Source organism: Protopterus annectens, chromosome 2.part2, assembly GCF_019279795.1.
Source record: "Protopterus annectens isolate FY-2018-M chromosome 2.part2, PAN1.0, whole genome shotgun sequence".
In the NCBI taxonomy this organism is placed as follows: domain Eukaryota; kingdom Metazoa; phylum Chordata; order Ceratodontiformes; family Protopteridae; genus Protopterus; species Protopterus annectens.
Window position 1 is genome coordinate 733,827,832 of NC_056730.1, and position 18,078 is coordinate 733,845,909.

General features: G+C 41.8%; 1 protein-coding gene across 1 annotated transcript in view; it reads left to right on the top strand.

The window, feature by feature from the left end:
- The window catches only part of TTC37 (tetratricopeptide repeat domain 37), a 2,356,248-nt gene that overhangs the window by 1,776,063 nt on the left and 562,107 nt on the right, over positions 1-18,078 (top strand). Inside the window, exon 30 of the mRNA XM_044064132.1 lies at positions 6,389-6,512. Within this exon, the coding sequence (XP_043920067.1) occupies positions 6,389-6,512 (124 nt within the window). The remainder of the gene's footprint in view (positions 1-6,388; positions 6,513-18,078) is intronic.

The window sequence follows — 18,078 nt, forward strand, 5'->3', positions numbered from 1 at the left end:
ATTGCTAGATCCAGTTCTGACTTTTATGTTGCACGCTCATGTCATATTTCCAGACCTAGTGTAAAATACACAGCAACTTGGACTTCATTGTTTTTCTGCGTGTCTAATTTCATGTGATTGCACGTCAAATGATAGCTCTGTATAACTGCATGTCATTGAATACTGTCATTTCATATGTGATCCATTTCTCAAAGAGGGTGGTTGTAGTTGTGTAGGTACCTTTAAGAAGCATTTCCAGATGTAGTACATGCAGGCAGCAGTGCCATTTTGAGAGAACAGCCAGAGTGTTAACATGTATGAATGCAGTAGTCAGCCTGTTTATAAGTCTGTTTAAGTAACAAAGCCTCATTTCTGATGTTTGTGTGTAATAACACTGCTTGAACAGAACCCATGAATGTTCGTTTGTTTTATCTTGACCAGACGAGCAACACTGAGTACTCACTTATTAGTTTTATCTCATGACAGAGACCTAAGCTGTAGGATGTCAGCAGCCTGCTGTTGCTCTTTCCTGTCTGTCTGTACTGCTTTATTTTTCCTTGATTAGCAGCACAGGTGGCAGAGGGACTGGGTGAGAAGCATGGTAGTGAATCTGATGTCTAACAGGTTGGCTTTCTGCATTATTAACTGCTACTGAAGCATTAATGATCTCCCACAGACCAATTCTAGCAAACCCATGCTGCAAGCACCCACCAAGAGGAGAAAACACTGAGAGAAGAAAGGAGCCACTTTTGAGATTTTAAGCATTTTTCCTCTGTTTATTTGCTAAGTTTTTCTGCATAGCCACCTATTTTGAGCATTTTCTGGCTTGTTAAACTTGATTTCTGCATTAGTAACTGTATTTAGAGCACAACGTAGAGCTGTTTACTGAATTTCCTGTTTGCACTTATTTTTAAATCGTTTTTTTCTCAAAACTTGCATTTTATCTGTCTTTGGCCTAGCACTCTTGTGTGGGGTCATTTACTGCACTGTTATAACTTGTTGATACTTGTGAACCTCTGCTATCTCTGAAAAAAAAACAAAAAAAATCTTGCTTTTTTCCCCACTTTTCTGAGATTTAAAAAAGTTCAGTTACAGGCTTGCTGTTCTTGAACTGTTTGTAAGTTTCTGTGAGGCCATTTTTTGCTTGGGCTAAAGGGAAGTCTCTCTGTTGATCAGTGGCAGTGAAAAACATTGAGCAGCCTGCCTGCCCCTGTGGGAGTGGTTACTGACTTGAAACTGTAGTTTTATTGACCATTTTGGGTCAATTCCAAAACTCCTTCATCTTCCTCTCTTAAAACCCTCTTTTGCGCGGTTTTGTGCATAGCGCAACAGCGGGCAGCGCCACCTAATTGGGTTTAAACTATTCCTGGCTCCACAAAGTCTGCTGTTCACTTTTTCCCTTAGAACTGCTCTATCTCTCAATTTAAACACCATATTCTCATTCTAAGGCCCTTCACTGGTCCAATTAAGTAATCCTACAAGTTAGCACTATTAAAACATAAGCACTACTTACTCTTATACTCTCTACGATTACCCTGTCCTCTATTGGTCCGTCTTAAATTCAGTTTCCCTATATTACTCTAGCATGTCCAAAGGTCAGTCAATGGTTTCCTCTCCAGTCCAGCTGGTGAATCTGGGAATTTTGAGGCAATGTTACAACTGTCTCATGTACACGGACAACCCTCTCCTCCTCCAAACAGGTTCAAATATATGTGAGAGATGCAACTATTTAGCCAAACTGGAGGCTGAGCTCTCTCATCTCAAAACTGGTGTAACCAGTCAGGAGGAGAAGGTAACCTCACACAACACAATTCCAGTATCACATAGTCCCACCACATCAGTAAACCAAACACATAAATACACAAAAACATACTCGGAGGCTCTAAATAAAAATCTACCTAAGCAACAGAGACCTCCAAAGCAGACATCCAAGCAAACGCTACCTCAAAACAAAACACACACAACACATAACCCACAAAGTCAGTGTGCCAAGCAGCCACAGCCCTTAAGGCTGAATAACACACCTGATACTCTTGTAATAGGTGACTCTTTTGTCAGACACACTGACGTCCCGCTCACCAGGCTGAATAAAGAGAAGGTCACGGTGAGCTGCCTGTTGGGTGCTAGGATCCGCCACATAACGCAAGCACTCAGGTCACTCCAAAGCAAATACAAATATGACTCAGTCATTGTACATGCTGGTGTGAATGACCTGAGACGTACCTCCCTGGACTACATGAAAAGAGACATAGAGGAGCTCTCTGATCATGTAGCCCAGGCTGGTATGACCCTGACCTTGAGCAGCATCTTACCCTCACCTAGAATGATGCCACAGTACAAAGACAAAATGATCGATTTTAACAATTGGCTAAAATTTTGGTGTCATTCAAAGGGGATCCAGTGTCTGTCAGCCTGGGATGACATGCTCGACAAGCCACGTTGCTTCGCTAGGGACGGCTTGCACCTGTCACCACTGGGCTTTCGGATATTGGTAAAGGCTCTTGCCACCCCCATAGTGCCTTTTTTAGGCAAGGCTCAAAAGTCAAACCCACCCCCATAGACAGCACAAGGAACAAGAAACTAAGGGTAATGCTGCTAAACACCAGAAGTCTTAACCTCAAGATGCATGCACTCGAAGCTCTCCTCAGTATGGAGAACATCGATATCTGTGCAGTGACAGAAACCTGGTTCAAGGCTCCAGAGAGCACCCCAGCACTACCAGGCTATACCTCATATCATGCTTTTCGCCCCAAAACCCAGACCGAACCACAAAAGGAGGGGGAGTTTCCATATTTATCAAGGATATCCACACCTCCAGGTTAGTGGCATTGCACGAAGTATCGGAGACCATCCATGTGCAACTAACAGTGGGCAAGACTGCTTTTCAGTTTATAGCATCCTACAGACCACCCTCTCAAAGTCAGGAATCCCACTCGGCTTTCCTGAAAACATTGGAGAACATGAAGATCTCTCCGAACACCATTATATTGGGCAACTTCAACTACCCAAACATTGACTGGGAGCACTACTCAAGCCCCATCACCTTAGCCCAAAGGTTCCTGGAAATTATGAACTCAAATGCTATGGAACAACTAGTCACCACTCCCACAAGAGTGGACAACATACTAGACCTGATCATTACCAACATGGGGACTCTATGCTCCACACCAGAAGTATATCCCTCATTGGTCAGATCAGACCATAAATTAATTTCACTGGATGTCCACATCCCGTCCCCACCCCCAGCCCAGAAAACCACAGTGAAAAACTTCTCAAAAGCGAACTTCTCACTTCTCAAAACCGAACTGGAATCCTTCAAGGCCCCAGGGCCAGTGGAAACTATGGCCCAAACTGCAGAATCCTATATAAACGCATTCTACGGACATCTCCAGGAATGCATGGATCATGCTATCCCAAACAAAACCAAGACCCAATCATCCAAAGGCAGGCGTCCAGTCTGGTGGACCCCTGCCATAAATAAACTGTACAACAGAAGGAGGAAGCTACTACATGATAGAGCAAAATCCCTAATAGGGAAGGCATCTCTGATCAGTGCTAGCAAAAAATTACGATCCCTCATAAAATCTTCCAAGGCCAGGTTCGAGAGAAAAATTGCACAGGGCACCAAAGACAATCATAAGGCTTTTTTCAGTTATGTTAGAAACCTGGGATGCAACTCCCAGACTTGTTCTGAGTTGATTCTAAACGACAAAAAATACACTGAACCCACAGACATCGCCAATATCCTGGCAGACAGGTTCAGTGCAAACTTCTCCACCCCCTCCCCCCCAAAAGAGCAAGTATCTGTCCCGGCAGAGGGCTGCCTCCCAAACATCTCTGATGCTCAGGTGAAGGCTGCCCTCTCCAAAGCAAAAAACACTGCTTCCATGGGACCAGATGGCATCCCAGGTTGCGTCCTACATGAACTCCAAGAGGAACTAATCCCTCAAATAAAACAGCTATACAATCTCAGCCTCACTACAGGATATGTGCCCACAGAATGGCGTACAGCAACAGTGGTCCCACTCCACAAAGGTGGAGCCTCTACGGACCCTGGAAACTATTGCCCCATAAGCCCGACTAGCTTAGTCTGCAAGGCTATGGAGAGGATCATCATGGAGCTCATAAACAAAGACATTGGTGACCTACAGACACTAGATCCTACCCAGTTCGGCTTTGTCAAGGGCAGATCCTGCCTTTTGAACCTGGTTGACTTCTTCAAAACAGTCACCAAAGCCATAGATGAAGGGAAGGTAGTCTACACAGCCTATCTGGACCTTGCAAAGGCATTTGACACAATACCCCACTCGGGCATCATAGATAAGCTATCCAGCTTAAATATAAACCCCTATGTCACAAGATGGGTGCAAACTGGCTCAAAGACAGAACCCACAGAGTGAGAGTTGCTGGAGCCATGTCAGACTCGAAACCGGTCACAAGTGGCGTCCCACAGGGTTCTGTCCTGGGACCACTCTTGTTCGGTATATACTTTTCTGAGGTACAGGCAAGCGTGGGAGGACTATGGCTCACCAAGTTCACAGACGACTGCAAACTGGGCGCCATAATCAACTCTCCAGCTGACACAAACATCCTTCAAAAAGGTCTCACAGAGACAGATAACTGGTGCCAGTGCCATGGTTTAAAGCTAAATGCCAAAAAATGTATAGTCATACCCTTTGGCAAAAACAATGTGCCCACAAATTACCACATAGGCGGAAACCCATTAAGTACAGAGAAAGTTATTAGGGACCTGGGGACCCAAGTTGATAGCAATCTCTCCTTTGAAAATCTCTCCTTTGAAAACCACATTGCTAAAGTGGTTAGAAAGACCTTCTACATAGCCCACCTCATCACGAAGGGTTTCACATCTAGATCAAGAGAGGTAATTGTGCCCCTTTATTCATCCCTCATCAGGCCCATCATAGAATACAATGCCCCTTTTGGGATGTACCTTACCCGACACCTGCAGCAATTAGAAAGACCCCAAAAGTATCTCACCAAGAGGATCAAGGGTCTCAAACAGATGCCATATGCTGCTCGGTTAAAAAAACTCCAGCTCTACTCCGTTGCATACCGCCTACTTCGAGGCAATCTATGCCTGACATACAAAGCTATGTCAAATCCAGAATTAATGGACATGCTCCACCTCAGTAAATCTAAATCCCTTAGAGCCACACGCTCGAGGGACTTGAACCTCAGCACAGAAATAAATAGAACTTGCTGGAGGGACAGGTTCATAACCCAGAGGCTCCCTTCGCTCTGGAATAGAATTCCAGTTCATGTGAGGCAGAGCACCTTACTGAATCTCTTCAAGAAGAATCTCGATAGGTGGATGGAGGATCGTAGGTTTGTCCCAGGGATTACTCCCGTGCCACTATTAGACAGAGGCACAGTAAACTAAACCTTAAAAAGGGCACAGTATACTCAAATCAAGGGGTGGCGTAAGCCATACAGAATCGGGCTAGGCTTATAATTGCCCCAAGGCAGATAGCCTAGTATGAACCTATGAACCTAAGTGTTGCACCATTTTTTCCAGCCTTCACATGGATTGCCTGTGAGGCAACATTGTATGGAGCTTGATAGCCAACTGCTTTGCGTGTGTGTGTGTGTGTGTGTGTGTGTGTGTGTGTGTGTGTGTGTGTGTGTGTGTGTGTGTGTGTGTGTGTGTGTGTGGGGGGGGGGTTAGGAGAACTTGCAAAATTCACAACACTGGCTTGTTCTGTTATGTGAAAGCTATTTAAGATTTCTAGTCAGGCAGAAATGGGCAATAGGATGCTCACATGGACAAGAGATGCGGGCTATCACCCCTGTTAGAAGGAAGGAAAGAAGGAATGAACAAGCCAATTGAGAGCAGATAGAGCCATTGAACGAATTTTGGATGGGGTACAAGGGGAAGTTGTCTAATGAAGAGCCATTGAATGAATTTCAGCTGTTCTACCCCTGTTTCTCCTGAATGACTTGCATTCCAATATGATAATTTGGTTTCCTGTGCCTTGGGGACTGTGCAGTAATACAGTCTCGTTTTCTTAATAAAATAAAGGACTTTTGATGGAACTGATAAAGAAAGAGTTAGGTAAGTGTTATCAGTAACTAGGCAGTCTAATACTGTTTATTGATTGATTGGCATTTGTTTAATCCTATGTGCAGGGCATTTCAAGTTGTTATCTTTTGGATTCTATGTTTAAATGCTTTCATCCAATGAGCAAAGCCTTTAAAATATAGCTGTGCTACCAGAAATACTATTAAAATAACAGCTGTGAAGCTATAAAACATTTATTTTAAAATCTAAAACATTTTGTTTGATGTCTGACCTTCTTGTTTCTTTAGCATTTTTCAGTAGTTAAGGCATGTAAGACATAATTAAGTCAGAAGTTTGATAGATAAAAATAATGTGTGTATTTTTTCGCAGCTTATGAGAAAGCATTGTCTCTTACTACCTCTGAGCAGGAGAAAGCTCATGTGCTGACAGCCCTTGCAATAATTGAATATAAGCAGAACAAACTGGACAATGCCAGGACTTTGCTTTTTAAATGGTATGTTTGTAGAACTTCTGCATATTGTGTTTGATGTGATACTCGATTCATGTCAGATGAAATTATTTATATCGTTTTGCATATCTGCATGACACTTTAGCACCTTGGGGCTAACTTAGACATATGCATTTAGCTCTGGTTCAGTCATGTTACACATCATCTGTTGTTTTCCCCTGTGGTAAAATCCATGCACTTCTCAAAATCACATCTTTTAATTATATACCAGAAGCAGCTGTTTGTGTACGACTTTGTCATAGGCCCTCAAAAGGATAGTGTGCTTTTGAATGTCCCCCTGATTTTAGCAGCCTTAATGCAGCTGATAGCACATTTAGAACAAAATGCTTTGTAAACTTGGCTAACATTAGGCAAGGTAATTGGCTGCTTTTGATGTTGGAGATTTTTATGTTTTATAACTGAAGTGTGTATCCTTCATAGGGATTTCACAGTGACATTTGGGTTATTTTATTTATGCAGCAATGAACTTAACTTGTAAGCATTATACAAATTAAAAAAATGCGTGTATATAAGCATAAATAAGGCAAAAATGTAGCCTGTAAATAAAGTATTAAACATAAGAAGAACCCTTCAGTAAGTTTTAAAAATATTCCCCTAAAAAGATGGGACTTAAACAATTTTCAGATTGGGAAGAATGTCTGGGCATGTGGCCTTCGATAGGCAGCTAATTTTGCCTGAAGCATCTGTCTCACCTCAAAAATAATTTTTTCCACTTTTTGTCTTCCAAAAATGGTTGTTGCAAGTCTTGCCTCCTTATATCAGGTGCATTTTAAAGCCTAGGTTATTAAATGTTTCTGAAATAAATCTGTTCTTGAAGATTTATTAGGGTGAGACAAGACCTAGTGACAGACGTGTACCCTGCCATCTTTCTGAGTCATGAGTCCTCACAAATGAAGGCCATCTGTTATCTTGCATACAGCTTTTGCTGCAGATATGGCATTACAGTTATGATACAAAGAACTGTAGATCTTGGGAATGCAATCATTTTGTTCCATCAGCTCAGTGAGCAACAGTGTCTTGAGCCATGATGTCAGAGGTCATTTTGAAAATTAAAGCCTTAGAAGCGAACATCTCAGCTAGCAGGGGCAGAAAACAATGAGGATTTATTTTTCAAAAATGTTCTTAAAAAAAAAAAAACTTAAAAATTAGGAACGTAGAGCAAACTGGTGCATTATATATTTATATTGGGTGCTGGATTTTTTGAGGAGGGCTGTGCATCATAAGGTTTCCTCTGAAAATAGTTTCCACTCTGTTTTGGGGCAGCAGATTCCCATTAATCATGCTGTAGAACAACTCGGACATTATTACTTTACCCATCCAACTCAAGTTCACATTATTAGGACCATTATGGAGACATTTCTTTATTTCACTATGAGGAATCAGTAATAGTTCATGTGGCACGTGATTTACTTCCCTCAGCCACCATTTGCCTACAGTGTGACCTCGAGCAATTCACTTAACCAGACATTGTTCCTCAGTTGTCCCTTTAAAGGGACTGTGCGTCCACTGGGCCTACGTGGTTCACACATAAATACTAGTATTATTATTATTATAAAAGCTACATGGTCTGTGGCAACAGTTTTCGAGAAAAAAAAAGTTTTTACTTCAACAATAACTTTTCAGCTCTAGTTTATACCAAGTGAAACAATTTTGGTCATTCATCCTGTCATGAAAAGAGTTCCTTACAGGACCCTTCCAAATTATGGTGGCTATATGAGAGAAAAACTGTGACTCCTCAAAGGTTGTCATTTTCCACTTCCCATTGTGTTGGATGAACTTGAGTCCTAGGTCAAACTCTAAATGGGAAGGCCAGTAAAAGAGAAGACCTAGTGTTTTTTTGATGATCTTATGGAGTCCACTGTCAAGTGAATTATAAGCCACCCCTTATATGAAACATTTTCTTCTTGTGCTCTCTGTGTACAGGCATATTACTAGAGCTTGGAAACTGTTATAAGTTTATACTAAAATTATATGCCTGTTTAGTACAGGATTAAGGGTTTGAGCTGCTGATGAGCTTTATCCTGTAGTCCTGGGTATCATTCACCATTTGCTTAATCTGTAACTGAGCAAGTCACTGAATCGCTCATAGATCCCATTCACTCCTGAAGCAAGACAGTTTTACCTAAAAATGCACATTGTTTACTGTGAATGTGCCTAATTAATTAGTATATCAAAAGGATGTCTGCAGGTGTTTAATAATTATTGCAAGACCTTTCATTGTGAAAATCATGAAATCTCCAGGCCAGACTGAAGCATAGGTATACCCAAAACACCCGAGCTTTTATGCATAATCTTTTCAATGACTGAGAATAGCTCTTGGAACAGAATATGGAGAAACAGAGTAGTTTAATATGGGTATAGGTTTATACCACGAAAAGAAGCAACTCAGACAGGACACGGATCCAATTTATTCAACTCTAAGCACTTTCGTCTTAAACAGTGGTAAGACTTTTTCAGATGACAAGGTATAAACAACAAGAGTACAAATAGGTAAAACAGAGTCACCTGACCAAATCAATTAACCACTTAAAGAAAACAAGTTAACCTACAAAATAAAACCAAATTCTACCAATGTACATACAAACATTTTTCTGAAAAATATGTTATCTACATAAAGCTTTTAACTTCAAAATGCATCTAATGGATGCCAACTCATTTAATCCCGGCCAACCCACTGCTTTTAAGCACAAACTCCAATACAATCCCCTTCTCTCTAGCCACAGCTACCAAGGACCATCTCTAAGATGTTTATTTACTTGCTCAATTGCAATAAATTTGAACTGGTGTTCAGAAATATGCCTAAATAGGGCATTAGTTGTTTTTTTTCCATTTAATTTCATAGGTATGGTCATATGGTATGGTCGTATGGTCATATATATGTTTTCTCAACACACGTTCTATCCTACCTATATAAAATGCATGACAACATTGACATAATGCCCCATAGACAACCCCCACACTATTACAATTAAATTTGCCCTTGATTTTAAAATGGTACTCATTGATGTCAAAAAATTACCTGGTATTTATCAGTGGAAGCCTACATATTCAAACTCATTTCCACATTATAGCAGCTCTCACCCCGGGGTTCAGAAAAATAGCAGTTGTAAAGGGGCAATTTGTGAGAGCTGCTAGGATGGTTTCATTATCTGAAGACTTTATTTTTGAGTGAGATCTGTTATAAAGTATGTTTATTAAGAGGGAATACCCTGTGGAATTTGTCCAAGAAATTAAAATGGAAGTTGTGAATAAGAGAAGGTCAGGCTTTTACACTCCTATATTAGTTAAATTGGACTTGCATATTTCTCAAGAATCTATTAATGATGCCCCTACTTTGAGTACATTTAAGGATGATGTTGTTGTTGTGTTTCGGCTTTTCCCGGTTAGGGGTCGCTACAGCAGAATTCCGGTCCACTAATGATTGGCAGTAGATTTTGATGAACACCGAGGTGCCAGCTCGATGTTCAACCTTCAACGAAGGCACACCCTTTTATGCATGTCTTTCGAATGCCCACCCAACCGCGGGGAGGACATGCAGACTCCACACAGAAGGCACTCCCCGTACTCCAGCCGAGAATCGAATGGGAGAACCTCTTGCTGTGAGGCAACAATGCTACCGTTGTACCAGCATGGATACATTTAGGGATGATACAATGTCCTGCCAGCTTTTTAAAATCACATCACTGACTTGCTTCCAATCAATTGTGTACTGAGTAATAAAAGACAACTTAACATTGTGGGATGATACAATGTCTAACTTTAAGTTGTCCTTTATTACTCAGTGCACAATTGATTGGAAGCAAGTCAATGATGTGATTTTTAAAAGCTGGCAAGTATTGATGAATGACCGCATACTTAGATGAAAAATGTGTGTGTAACCAAAAATTGTATTTGAAAAGAGGATTCAATTTGAAGTCCATCATAGAGCATCCAATTACTGATGATAAGAATATACTTAAACAGATGTACAGTGGGTTGGCCAGGATTAAATGAATTAGCATCCATTGAATGCATTTTGAAGTTAAAAGCTTTATGTAGATAATGTAATTTTTTAGAGGAATGTTTGTATGTACATTCGTAGAATTTGGTTTTATTTTGCAGGTTAACTTGTTTTCTTTAAGTAGTTAATTGAGTTGGTCAGGTGACTGTATGTTTTATCTATTTGTCCTCTTGTTGTTTATACCTTGTCATCTGAAGAAGTATTACCATTATTTAAGACGAAAGTGCTTAGAGTTGAATAAATTGGATCGGTGTCCTGTCGTCTGAAGTTGGTTCTTTTTGTGGTTTTAAGTGTTTGTGGTGTTTCATTCCAGTGGGTATAAGTTTATGACAAGATTGCATACGCTCCCAATATTCTGTTTAAATTATATACAGAACAAATCATCAGTGAAGCAGGATTGTATGAAGAAATTGGAGATATGGAAATTTATAGGAAGCATTAACATCCTTCACTATGCTGATGACACCACATTACTGGCTGAAAGTGAAGGTGTCAGAAACATCTTCTTATCAACATTAAAAGCACATGGTCTGAAAATGAGTTTATTCCTTAACATAGAGCAGATAATCCTGACAGCTAATAAAATCACTACATTTTTTGTCAAAAAGAATAAGGGAAACTCCCGAGTCCTTTTCAGATTTCCCCTAGTCAGTACGATCTTGGGTCTCCCTCCTGAAAGGAGGCTGTAGACATATTAGGATTAACCATGTCAGCATAGTGTACATGCAAATAAATAAATAGATGGAAAAGAAATATAAATACTCTTTACCTGCTTGGATAAGTAATCAGTAAATGGTATGACAAGCAGTCAAGAAACCTAACAATGAACTGATCTTGATTAAAAAAGTTATGGAGTAAGTAGCTAAGGTCTCTAAGTGCTAAGGTCTCTAAGTGCAGAGATGCATTTGCATATAAAGACTCAACTTGTCCAAGCTACAGAATCTTTAGTAACATCATAAGGATGTGAAATTTGGACATTGACGAAACATAACAGGAAGAAAATGCCTTTGAAATTATGATGTTTGTGAAGAGTACTTTGCTTATAACAAACTGCCTGAAAAAAATATCTGTATTGGAGGCAATACAACATTCCCTTGAAGCTCAGATGACAAGACTTCAACTTTCATACTTTGGACATATGCTAAAAGAAAGATTATTAGAATCATCTTATTCTGTGTTGCAAACACTTGATTTTTTTATCTGTGTTTGGCTTCTTGTATTATTTGAAACATTTCTTCTCTGTGAATTCCCTTTCACTAATCTTCCTTCGTCTTCTCCCCTCCTCTTTTTCTCCTCCATCTCCTTGAAGGCAAAATTATCATCCTTCTCCCATTTCACTTCTTACTATGCTGTTGTGTCCTCCTTTCTCTTTTTTTTCACCATTTCCTTTCATGTTCTTAATTTTTCCTCTCATTTATTCCTTATATGTGTAATAAAATCTCTCTCATTCCTTCTTTATTTTCTTCTCCATTGTGTGTCCTTTCCATTTTTCCTTCCACATCATCATTCTTTTTGCCTACCTTTATCCTTCTATATTTTTATTTATTTGATATCATTTGTTGACTAGGTTGATGGGCAGGTCCTTTTCAGCACCACCCTCGGGTGAAAGAGTAAAGTAGCTTTTATATATAGGTTCACAGGTATATACTAGGTTAACTACCACCAGGACTTTCATAAGCCTAGCCATACAGGCAAATTCAGTTGTGTCCCTGTGCATCATGCGCTCATTTATTAGGCTACAGTATGTTAATTATGAAAGAGAGGATGTTCTTCATGTTTCACTGTTGCAGTCCTAACATATGGGTTATCTGGCTTCTGGTAGCCCTCAGTCGGGCCGAATACCAGAGTCCTTGGTATATGATGTCGGCTGCCGTCAGCTGTAAAACTGATGTCAGAACGTCAGGTATAAAGGGAGGGAGCCGACACCATTTCCCCAGTCTTTCTTGCCGTGGAGCTCAGAGCAGATGCAATTTGCACTAGTGCCGGTCAGCCGTTTACCTTCTTTTTGCTTTCTGACTACCAAGTTGAAGACGCCTTCAGATAAGTACCCCATTGGGGATCCTCTTTTCTTGCTTTAACAAATGTCAGATAAAGTTAACTGTCTTGCCTGTAGAAAACAGATTCCACATCATGGTTTTCATTCCTATTGTGTAACTTGTTTGGGCCTTGAGCACGACGTCTCTAATTGCGATCTCTGTGCCTCCTTTAACCCACGTACCATACGCCATAGAGCTAAGATTTTGTATAAACTTTTCAGAGTCTGGCCTAATTCGTTGGTATGGCATCTTCTGGTCTCCCAACTTCAGATATACCTAGGAAATTGGTCGTCAGCCCAGTGGTAGTCAGTGAGGTGCTTTCACAGCTCCTGCAGTCTGCAGATTTTCAGCCACAGGCCTCTGCAGAGACCTTTACTGTGTCCTCCATGCCACAGTCTGCTATTTCATCTTCAGACCCTCCGCCTGTCACTGCCTCAGATGGGTCCGGAGCTGCTATGCTGGCACCAGCTTCTGATGCCTCTTCTCTTCGACATGAGACCAGAACTGGACCGACTACCTTAGGCCATACTTTTGCAGTTGCTAGGCCTCCCAAGTCCCACCGGATTGCTAGCAAACCTTCCAGCCGCAAACCTAATCACAAGCAGGCATCTGCCTCCCCTCCTGTGCCTCAGTCCCAGTTGGTAAAGATGGCTGGTAATCTTTTTTCCCTGATTAGGGGCTGGCATCCTCCCCCTTCCAAGAGGACTAGGGAATTGTCTCCTGATGTTTTGTCTGTCTCAGATTCTGAGGTTTCCAATATTTCTGCTGGTGAAGAAGGAAATTCTCAACTTTTTTCTGGCTTTGAGGATTCTGATGCGGAGGACTCTATCCCTTCTGCCTCACCTCCAGAAGATTTTACATTTTGGGATACTTTGCATACTCTTAGGGAGCACTTTAAATGGGAATTTCAGGATTTTCCTCAGTCTAAGAAGACAATCAGGGAATTCTTGGATTTGCCACAGCATGAGCCTCTGGCTATACCTCCAGTTTTGGAAGTTGTGGATGATGTCTTCATGGAAAATTCTTTGACTCCTAATTTTGTCCCTCCTGCCCCCAGAAAACCTGATAGGTATTATAGGGTTCCTGATTCTCATCAATTCCTTTTTAAAAACCCTACTGCTGATCCTGAGATTATTTCTTAAAGCCCCAAGGGTGTTAAGGCTACTATTGCTAAAAACCCTGTTCCTTCTGATAAGGAGTCTATACCTCTGCAGCCCTTGCCGTTAGATCTGTGAAATGCCTTTTTCACATGCTTAAGTATCAGCAGCATACTTTGGAGGCTATTAAGGCTAAATTTGGGGATATCCCTTCCATATTGGAGAACAAAGATTTACAAGACTTACTGAATTCTGCCACTTTAGGTAAAAAGCATTCATTACATTGTGGTTTTGACACTTTGGAGGCTTCCTGCAGAGCAGCAGCCACTGGTTCCATTATTAGAAGGCATGCTTGGCTCAGGGAACAGCCTCTTTCTGAACCTGTTAAATCTAAATTGCTGGATTTTCCTTTGTACAAAGACAATCCTTTAGGTAATAAGGCCGAGGAGGTATTGAAGAAGTTGGAGGATAAGGCGAAATCTATGCAAGCTGTAAAAGATTTCCTTCAGGTTCAGCCTCCTCGGTTCAGTAGGCATTACCCTTCCAAGAATTGGTCTTTCCCTGATCCTGGCAAGCAGGGTCGCTCTAGGCCTAGGGGTTTCATATCTTCCAGAGGACAGGCTTCTGCCCCTCAAAGGGCTAAACAATGGCATTCTTCTTCTGCTAAATGGGGGAGTTCTAAGCCAGCTTCCCAAAGCAAGCATTCTCAGTGACTCCAGCCTTCTTATGCCTACCTCTGCAGGCCCTGGGTTTCCTTTGGGGGGAAGGTTAGCCAGGTTCGCAGAGGTATGGTCTACCATAAGAGACAACAGATGGGTGCTCAGTATTGTAAACCAAGGTTACAAGTTTTATTTTCACACCTTCCCTGTTCTGAAAGGGTACCCAGACATACCCAAAGCTCTCAGGGCAGAGGTAGAAAATCACATTTCTTCTCTACTGACCATGGGGGCTATATTGCCAGTTCCTGAAAATCAGGCAGGCCTAGGTTTTTATTCAAGACTTTTTCTGGTACCCAAAAAAGGGGTCACCTGGTGCCCTATTCTGTATCTGTCTATTCTAAACACTTTTCTGGTGATTCCCAAGTTCAGGATGCTCACTCTCAACAGTTACTACCAATGCTGGGCAAGGATTCATGGCTGGTAAATCTGGATCTCATGGAGGCTTATCTGCACATCCCAGTAAGGGAAAGTTGCAGGCAGTTCCTTCGCTTCAGGGCTGGGGAGCAACACTTTCAGTTCTCTGCATTGCCCTTTGGCTTATCTACTGCTCCCAGAGTTTTAGCAAAGTGCCTGGCTCCAGCCATTGCTTTTTGCAGGCAGAGAAACATCCAAATTTATCCTTATCTGGATGGCTGTCTCATTCAAGCAAACCCCCCAGAACAACTAGAAAAGTATTTGGACTTAGTAAAGAACATTCTCACCTCTTTGGGTTACACTCTCAATGAAAAGAAGTCAAAGTTGGTTCCTACAAGGGAGATTGTTTTCCTGGGAGCGAGTCTGAATACAGCCACCCAGTTGGTATTCCTCCCTCAAGAGAAGCAAGAAGATCTTTTGGCTTACTTCAAGGACTTGGCAAGCATGACCCAGCTCTCTGCAAGGCAATTCCTGCAGGCACTGGGGTTCATGGCTTCATGTATTTTGATGATCCTATATGCAAGGCTGCATATGAGAAAACTTCAATGGTGCCTCAAGAATCTTTGTTGTCAGCACATACAGGACTTAGACTTAATTCTTCCCTTAATTCCCTGTCTGCAAATGGAGTTCCTCTGGTGGGCAATGGCCTGTTCTCAGAACAAGGGTCTGCCTTTCTGCCCACCACCTGTCAGCCAGACTCTCACCACAGATGCCTCAGATTATGCATGGGGGGCTCATCTAGAAGGTAGAGGCATACAGGGGACTTGGAACACCCAGCAGTTTCATTTGCATATAAACTTAAAAGAATTGATGGCAGTGCAGCAGGCCTTGCTGGCTTTCAAGGACCTACTCTACCCTGGGACTCTGCTGATCAGGACAGACAATACCACAGTCATGTGGTACATCAACAAGCAGGGGGGACTCACCCTTATCTCTTGTGCAGACAAAACATGAGACTTATGATCATTATCAGCTTCCATGGGCATACATCTAATAGCCCAGTATCTTCCAGGGAGACTAAACTCCTTGGCGGATCACTTGAGCAGGCATGTTCTGGATCCTCACGAGTGGAAACTGAACAAAGCAATTTTCCATTGCATCACTCAGCATTGGGGCACTCCATAGGTGGATCTTTTCTCCTCTCACACCAATCATCTCCTTTCAACCTTCTGCACCAGGGAGTTTCACAACAAAGCTTGGAGAGTGGACGCGCTGTCCTTCCCATGGACACAACTCTCAATTTATGCATTCCCTCCTCTGCCTCTTCTTCCCAGAGTGCTGATAAAGATAAGGGACGAAAAACACAAGGCTATTCTTATAGCACCAGATTGGCCCAGGCAGCATTGGTATCCCCTTCTTCGTAGCCTTTCCCAGGCTCAGCCTTGGCATCTTCCCCTGGTACCAGATCTGTTGGTTCAGGAGGGGGGAAAGTTTCTTCATCCTCATCTTCAAACTCTGCATTTACCTGCCTGGCTAATTCTTTGAATATTTCCCAACATGTGGTTGAAGTTCTTCATGAGGCCAGGAGGCCTAGCACCAGAAAATCCTATGCAGATAAGTGGAAGAGACTTTGCTCTTGGATGCAGGCTAAAGGAGAAGACTCTTCTCATCCTTCTCTTTCCCTCATTCTTGATTACCTAGCAGGCTTGCTTAATGGTGGACTTTTCCTTTTCTTCAATCAGAATTCATGCTTCAGCAATTTCTGCTCATTGTTTTTTTGAGCAACTCATTTTTTCTCACCCCTTGATGAAGCAGTTCCTGAGGGGAGCTAGCAATCGTAGACCTCCCAGAAGAGCTCCTACTCCTGCTTGGGATCTTAATTTTGTCCTAGAAAAGCTTACTCTACCTCCCTTTGAACCAGCTACCTCTGCAGATTTGAAGCTTCTCTCCTGGAAGACTGCTTTTCTTTTGGCTATTACTTCAACTAGAAGGGTTTTGGAGCTGCAAGCCTTAATGGCAGTAGAACCTTTCATTATTTTTCATTCCGATCGTGTTTCTCTGAGAACTAACCCCTCCTTTATAACCAGGGTGGTTTCCAGTCTGACCCTTAACCAGTGTAATCACCTGCCTACCTTTTTCAGTAATCCCCAGAATAAAGGGGGAAGGATTCTGTACTCTCTTGATGAGCACAGACAGCTGAGATTTTACTTAGGACTAAATCCTTTCAAAAATCTGAACAGTTGTTGGTTAGCTTTGCTCTTGGGGCTCAGGGTAAAGCTATTTTGAAACAAACCATCTCCAAATGGATTGCTCATTGTATTCACTTTTGTTACCTGCAACATGGGAAGGTTCCCCCTCAGGGTATTAAGACCCACTCTACTAGAGCAGCCTCTACCTCTGCAGCTTTTCTGAGAGGTGTGCTACTAAGGACTTTTTAGAAGCATCTACTTGGTCTTCTGTCCATACTTTCACAAAGCATTACAGTCTACCTTTGTTTTCTAAATCCAGGGCTGGTTTTGCCTCTGCTGTTTTGCAGGGCCTTCTTACCAACCCTTAATCTGTGATTCATCCTCCCCTCTTTGTCTTTTTCCTGGGCTTTGGGAAACAACCCATATGTTAGGACTGCAACAGTGAAACATGAAGAGCATAGTACAGTTGTGTACACTTAGCATAAATGTAGATGTTCAAGTGTATTCACTGTTGCAGTCCTGGTTTCCCACCCTCCATTCCCCCTCTTTTCCTAAGGCACAGACTACTTATTTTTATTTTTTGGATGGCATGTTTCCAGGGTGTTTCCTTCCTGGGATAGCCTTCTTCTGGGGGCTCCTGACAGTTAAGGCAAGAAAAACTGAGGAAATGGCGTTGGCTCCCTCCCTTTATACCCGACGTTCTGACATCAGTTTTACAGCCAACGTCATATACCAAGGTCTCTGGTATTCAGGCCGACTGAGGGCTACTGGGAGCCGGATAACCCATATGTTAGGACTGCAACAGTGAATACACTCGAACATCTACATTTATGGTAATTGTACACAACTGTACTTTATGTGGGGTAGGAAGGGGGGCCATGGACACTTCAGAGTAGCCCATTAACCATTTATATTTTTGTGTGGTAGTTTTCATTTCTTCTCATTCCTAATCTTGACCCTTCCTTTTAGTACCATCTGGGCTTTTTTTACCTCATTTCCTCCACCTCAGACAGTAGACATTTTAGCTCCTTAACTTTCTTCCTCAGTATCATCTCCCACTCCTTTATTTGTTAAATCCACATTTTTTTCACCCACTCACATCCATATAGCACGTTACAAAGCTTCACTTTTCCTTTAATACTAATAATTTTTCTTT